Genomic DNA, 14,929 nt, shown 5'->3' with positions numbered 1-14,929 from the left:
TCCACGTTTGGCCGGAAGGCGCGTGTGGTATACCGCATGGGACAGAACGGCTCGACGCTGCCATGCCGCCACTTGCGGCTGTCCTTAACACCGTGACAAGCAAGCAATTCGATCTCAGCAGTAATTTCTGTGCCTGACTGGGGTGCGAAGGGTGGTGGTGGTAGAGGGGGGAGTATGGCGTAGTTCCCCGAGGTGTTTGGTCAAGTGAATGAATCGGCTGGTCATCGCTGGTCTCCACCATTAGCGGCGAGCGGCATGCCGGAAGATGTAGCTCCCTGGCCCATGCGTACTGCCGCAGTAAAATGTTGCCACTCGCGATTTTTCGTGGCGCGCGCTTTTCTTGGACCAGCGTGGACGCTACCGCACCGCCAGTGACAGTACTCACTTACGCATGTCTCTGCGCACATCCATAAAAATTATCCAATGATCTTTTAGCGGCCTGGCTATCGCTTCCAGAGCCGGTAAAGGTGGAGACGGCTCACTGGCATGTAGCGCGAAAATTGAACAAGCTAGGATGCTCGATCTAAGCGGCCTCTCCAGAGATCCGCCTTAAATAAAGCGTGCCACGGCGTAACCCTGTCCCACAATCTTATAGCTGAAATGCGGAAGCATATTCGCCCGCTGTCAGGACGAACCTGTTTTGCCAGTCTCGTGGTAAAATTTGTTGCTAGAATATCGACCTTCGCTTAATATTCCGAACCATTTGCGACAAGTACTTCGCCATGGAGCACTTTTGGACTGCACGCTAAATTACCCTTCGGATTTTAGCATGAGCCTACCTTAGGAACTCCGCTCGTATGCCCAGAATATCTGCACAACTTCTCCGACGATTTATTATGATAGGTCTTATCTTCTGCCTCTGACCATTGCTCTATGGGCATGGATGGGTAGTGGCAAGTGTCGCAGCCACACGTTGCATGCAAGTGCAATCTTTGCCACGTTTGCAGATTGCATGCAAAAGAGAGAGAGAGCAAATGATAAAGGAAAGGTAGGGAGGTTAACCAGGACTGAGCCCGGTTGGCTACCCTACACTGGGGAAAGGGAAAAGGGGACGGAAAGATTAAAAGAAGAAGAGAAAGTCTACTGGGTATATCGTTCGGTCACTCAGTTCGGATCACAAACGCTGACTCAAACCAGTAGCCTTCAAATATCGCAGCAGAGCTTTTGTGGCCTTTTGTAGCTGCGATATGCGAGGCCATGGTCCCAAGATCTTCTTCAAGGTGAACGGTGTTCTATCTAGCTGATTGAGAGCTGTGCAGAGGTCATGTCTTTCGTTTTGAAAAGATGGGCAGTAGCACAGTAGATGTTCTATAGTTTCCTCGGCACCGCAGGCATTACAGTCGGCGCTATCAGTCATTCCAATCAAAACCGTATATGCATTGGTGAATGCGACGCCCAAGCGTAAGCGGCACAGCATTGTTTCTTCATTTCGCAGAAGCCCTGGTAACAGCCGCAGTTGCATAGAGGGGTCGAGGGAATGCAATCGTTCTTGGGTGAATTCAGGTGTGTGCCACTTCTCTAATGTCATACGGTGTGCTACCTTGCTTAGGTGTTGGGCTGCGTCGGTCCGCGATAAAGGTACAGAAACAAGGGTTGCTCCTTCGTGTGCTTTCCTAGCAGCTTCGTCAGCGAGGTCGTTGCCGGAGATACCGCAGTGGCCAGGCAGCCACTGAAACACGACGTCGTGTCCTTTCGCTATCATACGATGGTGCATTTCTCGTATCTCCGACACTAGTTGTTCACACGACCCGCGACGAAGGGATGACAGAAGACATTGTAAGGCCGCCTTCGAATCGCAGAATATTGCCCACCGATTAGCGGGTTGGTTGTTAATGTAATCAACGGCACCTCGGAGAGCAACAAGCTCCGATGCGGTCGCTGTTGTCATATGAGAAATCTTGTATCGGACGCTAATTGATCGTGATGGTATAACCACTGCGCCGGTGGAGCTGGTCTGAGTGGAAGAGCCATCCGTATATATGTGGACTCGGTCAAAGTAGAAAGTGTTCAAACAATCCAGAGCTGCTTGCTTCACGGCCAAGGTAGGTAGGTCGGTCTTCTTCCTTATCCCTGGAACCGTGAAACGCACTTGAGGTTGTTCTAAACACCACAAAGCTGAGGTTGCACGTGCTGAGGGTGTGAAGCCCGATGGTAGACAGGCACGATGGATGCTGACCTCGTTGGAGAAGGACGCCTGTGGTCGTCGTTCTGGCAGGCAGGCAAGAGAGCTTGATTGCATGCGTGAAACATGCCGAACGTGGGCCCTAAGCGTGTCGATGCTAATGTAAGTCGCGATCGGATGGTCTCGAGCCATTATAATGGTTCCTCCTGTTGAGACGCTCCGCGGAAGTCCTAGGCAAACACGTAGTGCCTGTGCTTGCACGGGTAGGTGATGACGATAAGCAAGAAAAAAAATCACGAGAACTTCGCTTTCCACTTCATGAAGCTCTGAGCCTCTACCCCCCAAATTTGAGCTCTGCTCATCCTTCCAATATGTTCTGTCGTAAGTTGTTAATTTCACACCTGGCACCAGTGGTCAGGGCTTAGGGTCTTGGTAGCATAGCTGGGTCCAGAAAAGCAACAATCGCATATGGCCCCAAAGGAAGAAAGTTAGCAATACAAAATGTGAACATTTATTTGCAGTATTTACATCTTCGCAATGGTAGTGCTGTATGAGCGTCGCTGCTTGCGCCTTTTAAAAACTTCTTGCTTCGCCATCCCTAGACAACCGAGCTTGCACTTAATCGCGATTCACGTGTTCAGTCCACATACATACCTCCAATGCATACTTGCAGGCTCTGCTGTTCTAATCCCTCTATAGAGCCATATAATAACAAATTACCCGTAAAAGAACGTTGCTGCCTTATTGCGCCTACTAAACAACTCGTAAACAAATGCGCAAAAATGAAGTGGTACATTTTAGTATTAAACGAGAAAGTGGTATGTTACCATTTGATAACAAGCCGAGATAATGTATAGCACGTACTGTGCTTGCCATATTTTGGTATGTCTGCACCGAATCCGTACAGATAGCCGTTAGTTAGAAAATATGCCCTCGATCTACTTTGAAAAAAAATTTACTCATCTGGCGGAAAGTGAGCCAAATCCGTACTTTTGAGCAAGAAATCTTAATGCTACAAACACTAACTCGCCATGTTGCCATTCAGACATAAACCCGAATTTCAGTGCCTCGTTTCGTTATTTCATGTTTTCAAAAGCTTGGCTTTTGGATACGTAAAGTTCGCGCCCTCTCTTTGGTGTCTGTAATCTTACACCACATTACAGAATGCATGTGGGAGCAATAATCGCAAGAAGTACGAAACTTATCACTTCTGCAAAAAAAAAGGGAGAAAAAAAAAGCCGAATGGTATGCGTTATTGCGCCATGTTACCATACGGCCACGAAAGAAAATTTAATTGCCTTTCGCGCATAATAAATGCGTAGATTTTCTAAATAGCATCATGCATCTGTCTTTGTTGGCTGCTTCCGTACATATTTTGTGTTCATGAAGCTAGGAAACGCATTAAACCGATAGCAAGAAAAAGTTTGGAAATGAATATGATGAACGCGCAGGCTGCCGCCTTGATAAAAAGTTCTCTAGTTCTAAACTTTCCTGCAGGATGACGCTAGTACTAGCCACACTGAAGAATAGGTACGTTACCAAACGGCCGCTCAAAGCGCTATTAAACTATACCAGCTTGTGAGACTCGGAGACTGAGTAGAGGGCGGTACGTTACCGAACAGTACCGCGGACTCATCGAGGGTTAGGAAGGCCAGAATTCACGAATCTGGGAATGCGCAGGATTCCCGTGTTCGCACAGGTCCGCATGCCTTGGGGCGCGATCGGAGGTCGTTGTTTGGAGCGCGCGTTCAGTTTCGCCACGCGCGAATAGCCTAGGGCAATCGTGCGCGGCAATACTCAACGCGCGCTCCGAACAACTATCTCCGATCGCGCTCCTTGTTAGCCGCCAAAGGCATGGTTATCACACTCGCCGTGGTGGCGTAGTGGATAAGGCGTTGCACTGCTACGGGATCAAATTTCAGCCAGGTCGGCCGCCTTTCGATGGAGTGGAAATGCAGTAGCACCCGTGTACCATGGATTCGGTGCACGTTAAAGAACCACCAGTGGTCAACACTAATCCGCCGTCCACCTGGCTGCGGCACACCTTATAATGCGTACTGGTTTTGATCAAAGCGGTCATATCTCCGTTTTGGCGCGTAAAACTCCAGAATTTATTTTTTAGGCATTATTGCCACAATGCAGTGGTGCCGTAGAGGTAGAGCATTCACCTCGCGTGCAAGAGGACCGTGGTTCGAATCCCGGTGCCGCGTAATTTTTCACCGGATTAAAAAAAAAAAGAAACCCGCGTGTTGATAAATTTGCACAAACAGGCCTGGAGTGCGGTCTGACCCCGGTGACCAAAACCGGTAGCGCACTCCCTCACCAGAGCAGGATTGGCCACCCTGGTGCAGTACTTGGCCACAACATCCCATATGAACACAACATTCAAACCCCGGCCCTCAGTCACCAGCAGCTGTGAAGCAACTGACCACGGCGGCGGTCACATCTGCAACGCAGCAGAGGGTGCTAAGAATCCCTGGATCCGGACAGGCCGCCATTGGAATCTGAACCTGGCAACGTTTAACGCTAGAACATTACCTAGTGAGGCGAGTCTAGCAGTGCTATTGAAGGAATTAGAGGGCAGTAAATGGGATATAATAGGGCTCAGTGAAGTTAGGAGGATATATGAAGCATATACAGTGCTAAAAAGCGGGCCCGTCCTGTGCTACTGGGGCTTAGCGGAAAGGCGAGAACTAGGAGTCGGATTCCCGATTAATAAGAATATAGCTGGTAACGTACAGGAATTCTATAGCATTAACGAGAGGGTGGCAGGTCTTCTTGTGAACCTTAATAAGAGGTACAAAATAAAGGTTGTACAGGTCTACGCCCCTACATCCAGTCATGATGACGAGGAAGTCGAAAGCTTCTATGAAGACGTGGAATCGGCGATGGGTAAGGTCAAATCAAAATACACTGTACTGATGGGCGGCTTCAATGCCAAGGTAGGTTAGAAGCAGGCTGGAGACAAGGCAGAGGGGAATATGGCATAGGCACTAGGAATAGCAGCGGAGAGTTATTAGGAGACTTTGCAGAACAGAATATGCGGATAATGAATACCTTCTTCCGCAAGCGGGATAGCCGAAAGTTGACGTGGAGGAGCCCGAAGGACAAGACTAGAAATGAAATAGACCTTATACTCTGCGCAAACCCTGGCATCATACAATATGTGGACGTGCTCGGCAAGGTGCGCTGCAGTGACCATAGGATGGTAAGAACTCGAATTAGCCTAGACTTGAGGAGGGAGCGAAAGAAACTGGTTCATACGAAGCCGATCAATGAGTTAGCGGTAAGAGGGAAAATAGAGCAATTCCTGATAAAGCTACAGAACAGGTATTCGGCTTTAACACAGGAAGAGGACCTTAGTGTTGAAGCAATGAACGACAATCTTATGAGCATCATTAAGGAGTCTGCAATAGAAGTCGGTGGCAACTCCGTTAGAGAGGATACCAGCAAGCTATCGCAGGAGACGAAAGATCTGATCAGGAAACGCCAAATAAATGAAATGAAATGAAATGTATGAAAGCGTCTAGCCCTACAGCTACAATAGAACTGGCAGAAATTTCCAAGTCAATCAACAAGCGTAAGACGGCTGACATAAGAAAGTGTAATATGGATAGAATTGAACATGCTCTCAGGAACGGAGGAAGCCTAAAAGCAGTGAAGAAGAAACTATTAATAGGCAAGTATCCGATGTATGCGTTAAGAGACAAAGCCGGCAATATCATTACTAATATGGATGAGATCGTTCAAGTGGCTAAGGAGTTCTATAGAGATTTATATAGTACCAGTGGCACCCAAGATGATAATGGAAGAGAGAATAGTGGAGAGGAATTTGAAATCGCACAAGTAACGGCGGAAGAAGTAAAGAAAGCCTTGGGAGCTATGTAAAGGGGGAAGGAATCTGGGGAGTATCAGGTAACAGCAGATTTGTTGAAGGATGGTGGGCAGATTGTTCTAGAGAAACTGGCCACCCTGTATGCGCAATGCCTCATGACTTCGAGCGTACCGGAATCTTGGAAGAATGCTAACATAATCCTAATCCATAAGAAAGGGGACTCCAAAGACTTGAAAAATTATAGACCGATCAGTTTACTGTCCGTTGCCTACAAAGTATTTACTAAGGTAATCGCAAATAGAATAAGGAACACCTTAGACTTCTGTCAACCAAAGGACCAGGCAGAATTCCGTAAAGGCTACTCAACAATAGACCATATTCACACTATCAATCAAGTGATAGAGAAATGTGCAGAATATAACCAATCCTTATATATAGCTTTCATTGATTACGAGAAAGCGTTTGATTCTGTCGAAACTTCAGCAGTCATGGAGGCATTACGGAATCAGGGTGTAGACGAGCCGTATGTAAATATACTGAACGATATCTATAGCGGCTCCACAGCCACCGTAGCCCTCCATAAAGAAAGCAACAAAATCCCAATAAAGAAAAGCGTCAGGCAGGGAGGTACGATCTCTCCAATGCTATTCACATCATGTTTACAGGAGGTATTCGGAGACCTGGATTGGGAAGAATTGGGGATAAAAGTTAATGGAGAATACCTTAGTAACTTGCGATTCGCTGATGATATTGCCTTGCTTAGTAACTCAGGGGCCAATTGCAATGCATGCTCACTGACCTGGAGAGGCAAAGCAGTAGGGCGGGACTAAAAATCAATCTGCAGAAAACTAAAGTAATGTTTAACAGTCTCGGAAGGGAACAGCAGTTTACGATAGGGAGCGAGGCACTGGAAGTGGTAAGGGAATACATCTACTTAGGACAGGTAGTGACGGCGGATCCGGATCATGAGACGGAAATAATCAGAAGAATAAGAATGGGCAGGGGTGCGTTTGGCAGGCATTCTCAGATCATGAACAGCAGGTTGCCATTATCCCTCAAGCGAAAAGTATATAACTGCTGTGTCTTACCAGTATTCACGTACGGGGCAGAAACCTGTAGGCTTACGAAAAGGGTTCTACCTAAATTGATGACGACGCAACGAGCTATGGAAAGAATAATGATAGGGCTAACGTGAAGGCATAAGAAAAGAGCAGATTGGTTGAGGGAACAAACGCGAGTTAATGATATCTTAGTTGAAATCACGAAAAAGAAATGGCCATGGGCAGGACATGTAATGAGGAGGGAAGATAACCGATGGTAATCAAGTATTACGGACTGGATTCCAAGGGAAGGGAAGCGTAGCAGGGCGCGGCAGAAAGTTAGGTGGGTGGAAGAGATTAAGAAGTTCGCAGGGACAACATGGCCACAATTAGTACATGACCGGGGTAGTTGGAGAAATATGGGAGAGGCCTTTGCCCTGCAGTGGGCGTAACCAGGCTGATGATGATGATGATGACCACAATAAATTGGCGTTCCGGCTCATGTGTTGCCACTGAGACAATTATTGAAAGCCTAATCTTCTCACCACCTGCCACCTCCGAATTTACCTCGTCAACAGCAATCTTTGAAAATTTACAGCGAGCCTTCGTCCATGCCTTGGTGGAGGGTGCCTTCTAAGGCACCAACGTTGCCATTGACAAGCCGGTGAATTCCGCTCGACCACGCCGCAGTTTGGTTGGCTTGCAATGAAAGAGTTAAGCCCGCCCGTGTGCCGTTTCCACCACCCACTGCTCAGTTTGAGATTTTATTATCTGGCATATGAAAACCAAGATGCAACCGGCTTTGCAAACGGCTCCGGAACTTGATGAACGTGGTCGCAGAGTGCTGCTGCTGTTAATGTTCCCGCTGAGTAGCTCACACACACAAGCCCACTGATGTAATTCGTCCAGCTTATATATATATATATATATATATATATATATATATATATATATATATATATATATATATATATATATATATATATATATATAGCCATAGGTGCTACCCCTACGCTTGTGCTGGTGCGTGGCTCGGTTGCCCACAAAATTGCGCAGCTTAAGGTCTAAAAGTAGTCAAACTTTCTCAATGCAATAAATACATGACTTCCGATGCATAATTCTTGTTTTAAAGCGAATCTTTCTATTCTTTCGTTCCCTGGAATTTGCCCGTTTCCTTCTTGGTCTGTTTCTTTCCGCGTAATATGGTCGAATCTCGAAGAGGAGAAGTGAACTTTGCCGATCATGGAGACGGCGTGGAAAAAGCTGGGCTGGTCACAGAGTCAGTGAAATCCGCGGTTGGTGGGTAACACGGGTTGCCTTCTGAGGGTGGTCTACGCCCTGCTGAGCAAACACTTAATTGCTATACTGCAAAACGCGGTGCAGAAGATGAGCGGTCTCACAGTGTTTAATCCCTAGCTCTACGAATGCTTCGCTTCTCAAAGATTCCAAATGTACATCGATTCTGGATGATTCTTTATTTTCGCGTTGATAATTCTTTATCTGTCATATGTAGACAGATTTTCCAAGACGTTTATATATTGCGAAGAAGCGCTGTTTCTCAAACCCGTTTCTCTAGATATTTAAGTTGAATAAAGACACGACGTGGAAATTTTTATGTACTTGACGAAGAAAGAAGATGCGAGTTAAAAAGGTTAGCAGCTGGCGCTGTAAAAAAAAAAGGTAATTTTACAAAGGAACTTTTTTAGTAGAAAAAAGTTTATTGTATTATTATGCGATTGTTGATAAGAACAATTCCACTGATGAAACGCCCTTGTTTGTAGCTCCAAATTAGAGCTCTTAACTTTCTCGGCGATAAAAAAGGTAATTTTGGCGAAAAAGATTGTTTAATTAAATGCCTAAACTGCGAGGGGGGGGGGAGGCTGCTCTACTACGCAGTGTATTAAAATAAGCAATGGACGTACAATCTGTACCACAATATTTTTTGGCGTGGGTGGTATAACGCTTTGTACAAATCTTCAAATATGTCTTTGTTTTTTACGCAGGATACCTTATGCGAAATAGGGCTGCCTTCTGGTAAACTAAACATGCCGAACGCACGGATTTTCCTGGAGCCTTACGACGGTTTGTGGCCCACTCAGGGTGTCGTGAAATTCCAGAACTTCAGTGCATCCTACCGGCCTGGCATTGTAGAAGATACTCTAAAAGACATCTGCTTCGAGGCAAACGCCGGAGAGAAGGTGCGGGCTTTTAGTTCTACTGTGTGCAAAGTAAAGTTAACACAGCTACATGCACGCGTATTTCCAAGTGCCATCCAGTGCAACTTAAGGCGAATTCCTAAATGTGGTCATTACACAGGATTTACTCTCCGTCGCCTAGGTTTAGAAAGACTTTAAATGAGCGATTTCGTATATTTCTTAGGTGAATGTAACGTCGTGTAACAGGTGGGTTGGAAATTCAACAACGTTACAATATGGCTGCATCTACGAGAGAGAGAGAGAGAGAGACATTAAACAAGGATAGGAAATGGAAGGAAGTCAACCCGACGAGCGTCTGGTTTGCTATCCTAGACTGGGGGTAACGGAAGGGTGAACAGAAAAAGGAAAAGAGGGAGAGCGTGAGCACTGAGGGCACCAGAGTATGTGCATAGGGACACTATAAGCGGTCTTAAGGAAGCAATATTGTATTATTGGGACTGAGTCACTGAGTGCGTTTGCCAAGATAAACAGTTTAAAGGACGGAGCTTTACAGTATCATTTCAGACCTGACGCTCTCGCGAGCATAACCTTACATGCAGAATTTCTTATACCAGATCACAAAATTGCAATGACTACAAAGATTTCCTCTGCACTCCTGCTCGGAAATGCTACGCCCGGTAAGAGTGACTGAGCATCACAGTTTTTGCATAGATTGACATAAAAATGGCAACAAGCTACGTAGGGCTGAATTCATACTCAATAGGACGGCTACGATTAAACTGTCAACGCAAATCAAACTGCGGAATTTCTTATTTGCGATCAAAAAATCAAGAAGGGGGCTCACAGATGGAGTAGCACTCTGCGGTATAAAGGTTATAAACAGGAATGAGACGGTCCAGGCACCCTATCCCTGTTTAATACCTTCAATAGGGATCAGTACGCCCTAGAAATGTGCTACAGCTGACTATCCGTATTGGCACAGAAGATTCAACTGGCACTTACTATGAAACACGTCTGCACAATCCTCCACTATGACACTGCACCGGCTGTCTATCGGTAGCATCGTTTGGCGACGCATTTCGATGTTAAATAGATAGTCATTGTCGTTCAGGAGTAACAGCGTGACTCAGCTCTGCCAACAAGAAAAACATTCCACGGAGAGTTCCAGAGCTCTTCTCCTAACCGTCTTCTAACTTGAGAACAATCCATATTCAGTATACTCCTTCAAAGGTTTCGCGGGTGTAACGGCCACGAATTATTTTGTCCCTTGTCCTGTCTTACCCTAAAATATAGATGTCATAAAAGGGCCATAGCTTTACGAGTTACTATTCAAGATACCGTGAAAAGCCCACAAGCTGACGCTGTAAGACGCTTTGTATGGTGTGCAATAAGCAGAGTTTAACATGGAAATTGAGTGCATGAACATAAATGCTACGTGTTGATTGTTACAGCGTGAGTGCTTATAGGCTCATTCCAATAGCCGGTTTCGGTTGGCGATGGTGTCCGAATCCGCCACCACCACCGGTTTCCGTAGAAGCTACCACTGGATATGAAGAAAAAATACCCAGTTCCCGCCGGGATAGAACGCGGGCCCAGTGCGTGGTAGCCAGCTGCTCTAACACTGAGCCACGACAGCGCTTGCTAGCGTGCAGCGGAATAAAGCCCTAGAAACGCGTCCTAACTTGCGAGGAGACAGGCGATGGGACATGCGTGCCGTGTAGCGTCGTTAGGTGCGCATTTGGCATTGCTGTTGCATATTATTACACCAGGTAGAATGCCATGTAGCAGACTGTCAGGTAGCGGTACAAGAAAGTTAAAGAAGGTCTGAGGAAGAAAAAGAAGTTTAAGGAGATGTGTACAAGAATGCTAAAAAATATATATATTGTGTGCCTGGTTAAATCAAGCTGGCTAAGTGACCATGTCACCACGGCGTTTCAGAGGGGATGTCAATAAATCATCATAATGATCAATAGCATCACATCGTGCCACCAGCGATGTAAGATGCGCGCCGTGTAGCATCTGTACGTGTACCCTTTGCATTGCAGTTGCATATTATTACACCAGGTGGCACGCCATGAAACCGTTGCATAAGTAGCGGTACAACGTTGATAGAGAAGTCTTCAGGAAGAAAAAGAAAATTACACAGATGTATAAATATTGATGTAATGAAAAACATATATGTCATACCTGTTTAATTCAAGCAAGCTAGGTGACTGTCACCGTCCCCTTTCAAAGGAAATGCAATTAAATCATAATGTTTGGCGTCGTATCGTGTCATTTGACACGCGATGTGACATGCGCACCGCGTAGCGTAGATACCTACAAACTTTGCATTGCAGCTCCGTTACTCCACCAGGTGTCCCGACATGTAACAGCTTCGTGTAGCAGTTGCATGCTGCATGTAACTGGACCTGGTTAATCCAAGCGGACTACATGACTATTTTCACCGCCCGGTTTCAAAGGGTATGCCAGTCAGCGATCGTTATCAGCAGCAGCAGCAGCAGCAGCAACGCACCGTACCACGTGTTGAGGAATGTGACATGTGCGCCATTGTGTTTGGGGACCTGCGTTTACTCTTCGGCAAACATTATGGCGCCTCTTCGCGAGGTACGAACCGCGGCTGAAGACGCGAATAATAGAGCTACGCGCACGGCTGCAACCAGGCAACATCGGGCTGATCAGACCGCTGTGCAGAGAGCAGGACAAGGCGCAGCACAAGCCACAGCTCGCCATCGACGCCGGGCGAACCGTTCAGACCCTTCTTGTGAAAACGACGCGAAAAGACTTCGCCGCGAAGACCCTAGTGCGTGGTGCCGAAAATGCATCTGCTATGGAGCCTCTCCTCCAGCTTGCCCTGCGACTCTGTTGCGTGTGACGCGCAGGCCTGTTCCCTTTACAGTGGAGATAATGGCAGTGATCTAAAGAAAGGGAAGACGCTTTTAGAACCTCGCTGGGTTTCTCATTGCGTACGCAGCTTCGCCGAGCGGGGGGATAGAGAGCTGAGAGAGAGTTCAAACAGAGTATAAAATAACATCGCGCAGCATAGCGACGCGGCGAGGGTGGGTGCATCCTAGCGGGGGGAAAGGGAGAGATTGTGATTATGAAGAAGAATGGGTGCTATATTCAGTAGGCTTTTGGGAGCAGGACTCAGCGCCTGGGGGAGAAGGAGTGGCGCTCACGTGAGCACCGAACGCGGCCCGGATGCGTGCCCTCTCCTGTGGCATGCGAGGCAGGGGAGTGAGGCGAGGGAGGATGGGCGTTCTTCTTCGGCGGCTGCTAGGATGCCTCGATGTCCTCCTTGCCCGCCGCTCCGTACAAATTGGAGATAACAGCGGCGTCCACTACGGCGTTGGCCACGCGAATCGCGGACGCCGTAGTAGACGCCTTTGGCAGATGTCGTAGGGACGCGTTGCTGGCGCTCGTGTGCATTGTGTGCGGTTTGGCAATACTTCACTGGCCTTCCCCCAGCTCCATTGGTCTCTAGTGTTTGCCATAGCAGAGCCACGCATAATTTTTATTAAAGGTGAAAGCCTTAATTAAGAGGGAGCTTTAGCTCGGTTGCTTCTATCTAAATCTAAACAAGACCCGGTGTGGCCGAAAGACATTCAGCTGCATAAAATATTTTCTATCAAACCGAACGGCGACCATCAGGATAGGGGAGAAGTCGGACCCTGTCGAGCTCGGCGATAGAGGCACCCCTCAGGGATCGGTCATGTCGCCCCTGCTCTTCAATATGGCCCTGCTGCCCCTGCGCGATCTACTCAAGCAAATCGAAGGCGTGGACCACGCGTTCAATGCCAACGATATTAGGGTGTGGACGGCCCGAGCCGGATCCGATGCCTAGATGGAGGAAGTCTTGCAGCGGGCGGCAACGACGGTGCACGAATACGCAAAGTCGTGCGGACTGAGCTGCACTCCCCAGAAATCAGAGATGCTCCTGATCCAACCGGGAAAATCCAAGAAGGAGCTGCCGCCGAACGTGATTATCACCATCGCCGGAACGACCATCAAGCCAACACAGCAGATTAGGAATATAGGCCTACTACTTCAAAGCGACGGCAAGGCACAGGCCGCCATCACAAAGATCAAGACTACAGCCGAACAGATACTTGGTATGATTCGGAGGGTATCTAACAGAAACGGAGTCCTTAAAGAGGACGATGCCGTGCGCCTGGTACGCGCGTTCTTCGTGTCGTGGCTTACCTACTCCGCCCCGTATCTCCAGCTGACGAAGGCGAATAGGGACACCCTGAACACGATGCTTCGTAAGGCAACGAAACAAGCACTAGGCATGCCCATATACTCGTCCACGCAAAAACTGCTAGACATGGGCGCCCACAACACGGTGGAGGAGCTCATCGAAGCCTACCTCTCTAATCAGAGAATCCGGCTCAGTCACACGGAACACGAACGAGCCGTCCTACGCAAAATAGGATGGAAGATCGAGCCAGTACCTAACAAGACGGCCCTTCCAGAAGACTGGAAAACGATCATTGAGACCAAACCGCTTCCCCGGAACATGACGTCAGGCAAGGACGACGAGAGGCGCACCGCGCAAGCCAAAGCCCTAACCCGGAAGCTGGAAGAGAACCCCAGGGTCCTCTACGCGAGCGCCTCGTTCCTAAAACACAGTGACAGTGCAGCGGTGGTGGTTACATCAAAAGACAGGCTGATCGTCAGCGCGTCCCTGAAGACAACACTCCCCGCAGTTGCCGAAGAAGCGGCCGTGGCCCTCGCACTCGCTCAGCCGAGCGTGGACACCGTAGTCGCCGACTCAAAGACAGAAGCTTCCGCAGGGGTGTAATCTCCTCCGTGGCCCCAGCCATTCTAGCTAAGCACATGCCTCCGGGAAGAGCCATAGAGCTCCGTGTGGGTCCCGACTCACTCGCAGGTAGCAGGCAACACCATCGCCGACTACCATGCCCGAGAAATGTAAATCCGGGCCGAGCACGAGCCGGAAGAGCTACCGCACCCGGTTACCAGTTTCTGGGACATTACCCGGATGTACCGAGACGAAGGGTGCAGACTGCCAGAACCGCACCCCAAACTCACCAGGCAACAACAGACCAACCTGCGTCGAGCGCAGGCGGGATCGCTTGCGCATGACGTACTGATGAACCGCATGTACCCTGCGGAATACGATATGCTCTGTCGGTTTTGCAGAAGAGAAAAGGGCACCCTGCCGCAGGTCTTGGCAGAGTGCACGGAACTCAAGACCCCCCCCCCCCCTCCTCCCCTTCCAACCGACAACTCCAACCCCCAACCCCTTGAGCGATGGGAGACCCTGTTATCCAGCCCCGCCTTACCTATTCAGCTCGCACTGACGGACAGGGGCCAGGAGCTGCTGGAAACATATGGGTCCCGTAACTAGGGAACCACCCCATCTGGTGCCTGCGTGCACCACCGATTTATTTCGGGCCCATTAACTGATGCTTCATTATCATCATCTATCTAAATACATGTGAAAGGAGAATTCGATTTTTCTCGGCAACCACTGCACCAAATTTGATTTGATAAGGTTTGATTGGTTGGATTTAAAATAAGAGCTAAAAATCTAGTGACTGTTGGTTTCACATTTTTTATTTAGGCCGCCAATTTTTGTTAAACATTGGCAAAAAACAAAATTTTTCCAAGAACGAAACTGTCACGTTTACAACCCTTGCTCAGAAAGAAAAATTGATATCATAATTATATGAAGTGCATGTAATAGTACATCTGAAACGGACAAATTATGTATGTTACAGATGAATAAAAATGTAGTAGTATGGAAATGTAG

General features: G+C 47.9%; 1 protein-coding gene across 1 annotated transcript in view; it reads left to right on the top strand.

The window, feature by feature from the left end:
* The window catches only part of LOC126523344 (ATP-binding cassette sub-family C member 3-like), a 60,678-nt gene that overhangs the window by 33,814 nt on the left and 11,935 nt on the right, over positions 1–14,929 (top strand). Inside the window, exon 5 of the mRNA XM_050171982.3 lies at positions 9,001–9,195. Coding sequence (XP_050027939.2) covers positions 9,001–9,195 — 195 coding nt within the window. The remainder of the gene's footprint in view (positions 1–9,000; positions 9,196–14,929) is intronic.

Source organism: Dermacentor andersoni, chromosome 6 (genome assembly GCF_023375885.2).
Source record: "Dermacentor andersoni chromosome 6, qqDerAnde1_hic_scaffold, whole genome shotgun sequence".
NCBI lineage: Eukaryota > Metazoa > Arthropoda > Arachnida > Ixodida > Ixodidae > Dermacentor > Dermacentor andersoni.
This window is presented reverse-complemented; position numbering and strand designations above follow the sequence as displayed.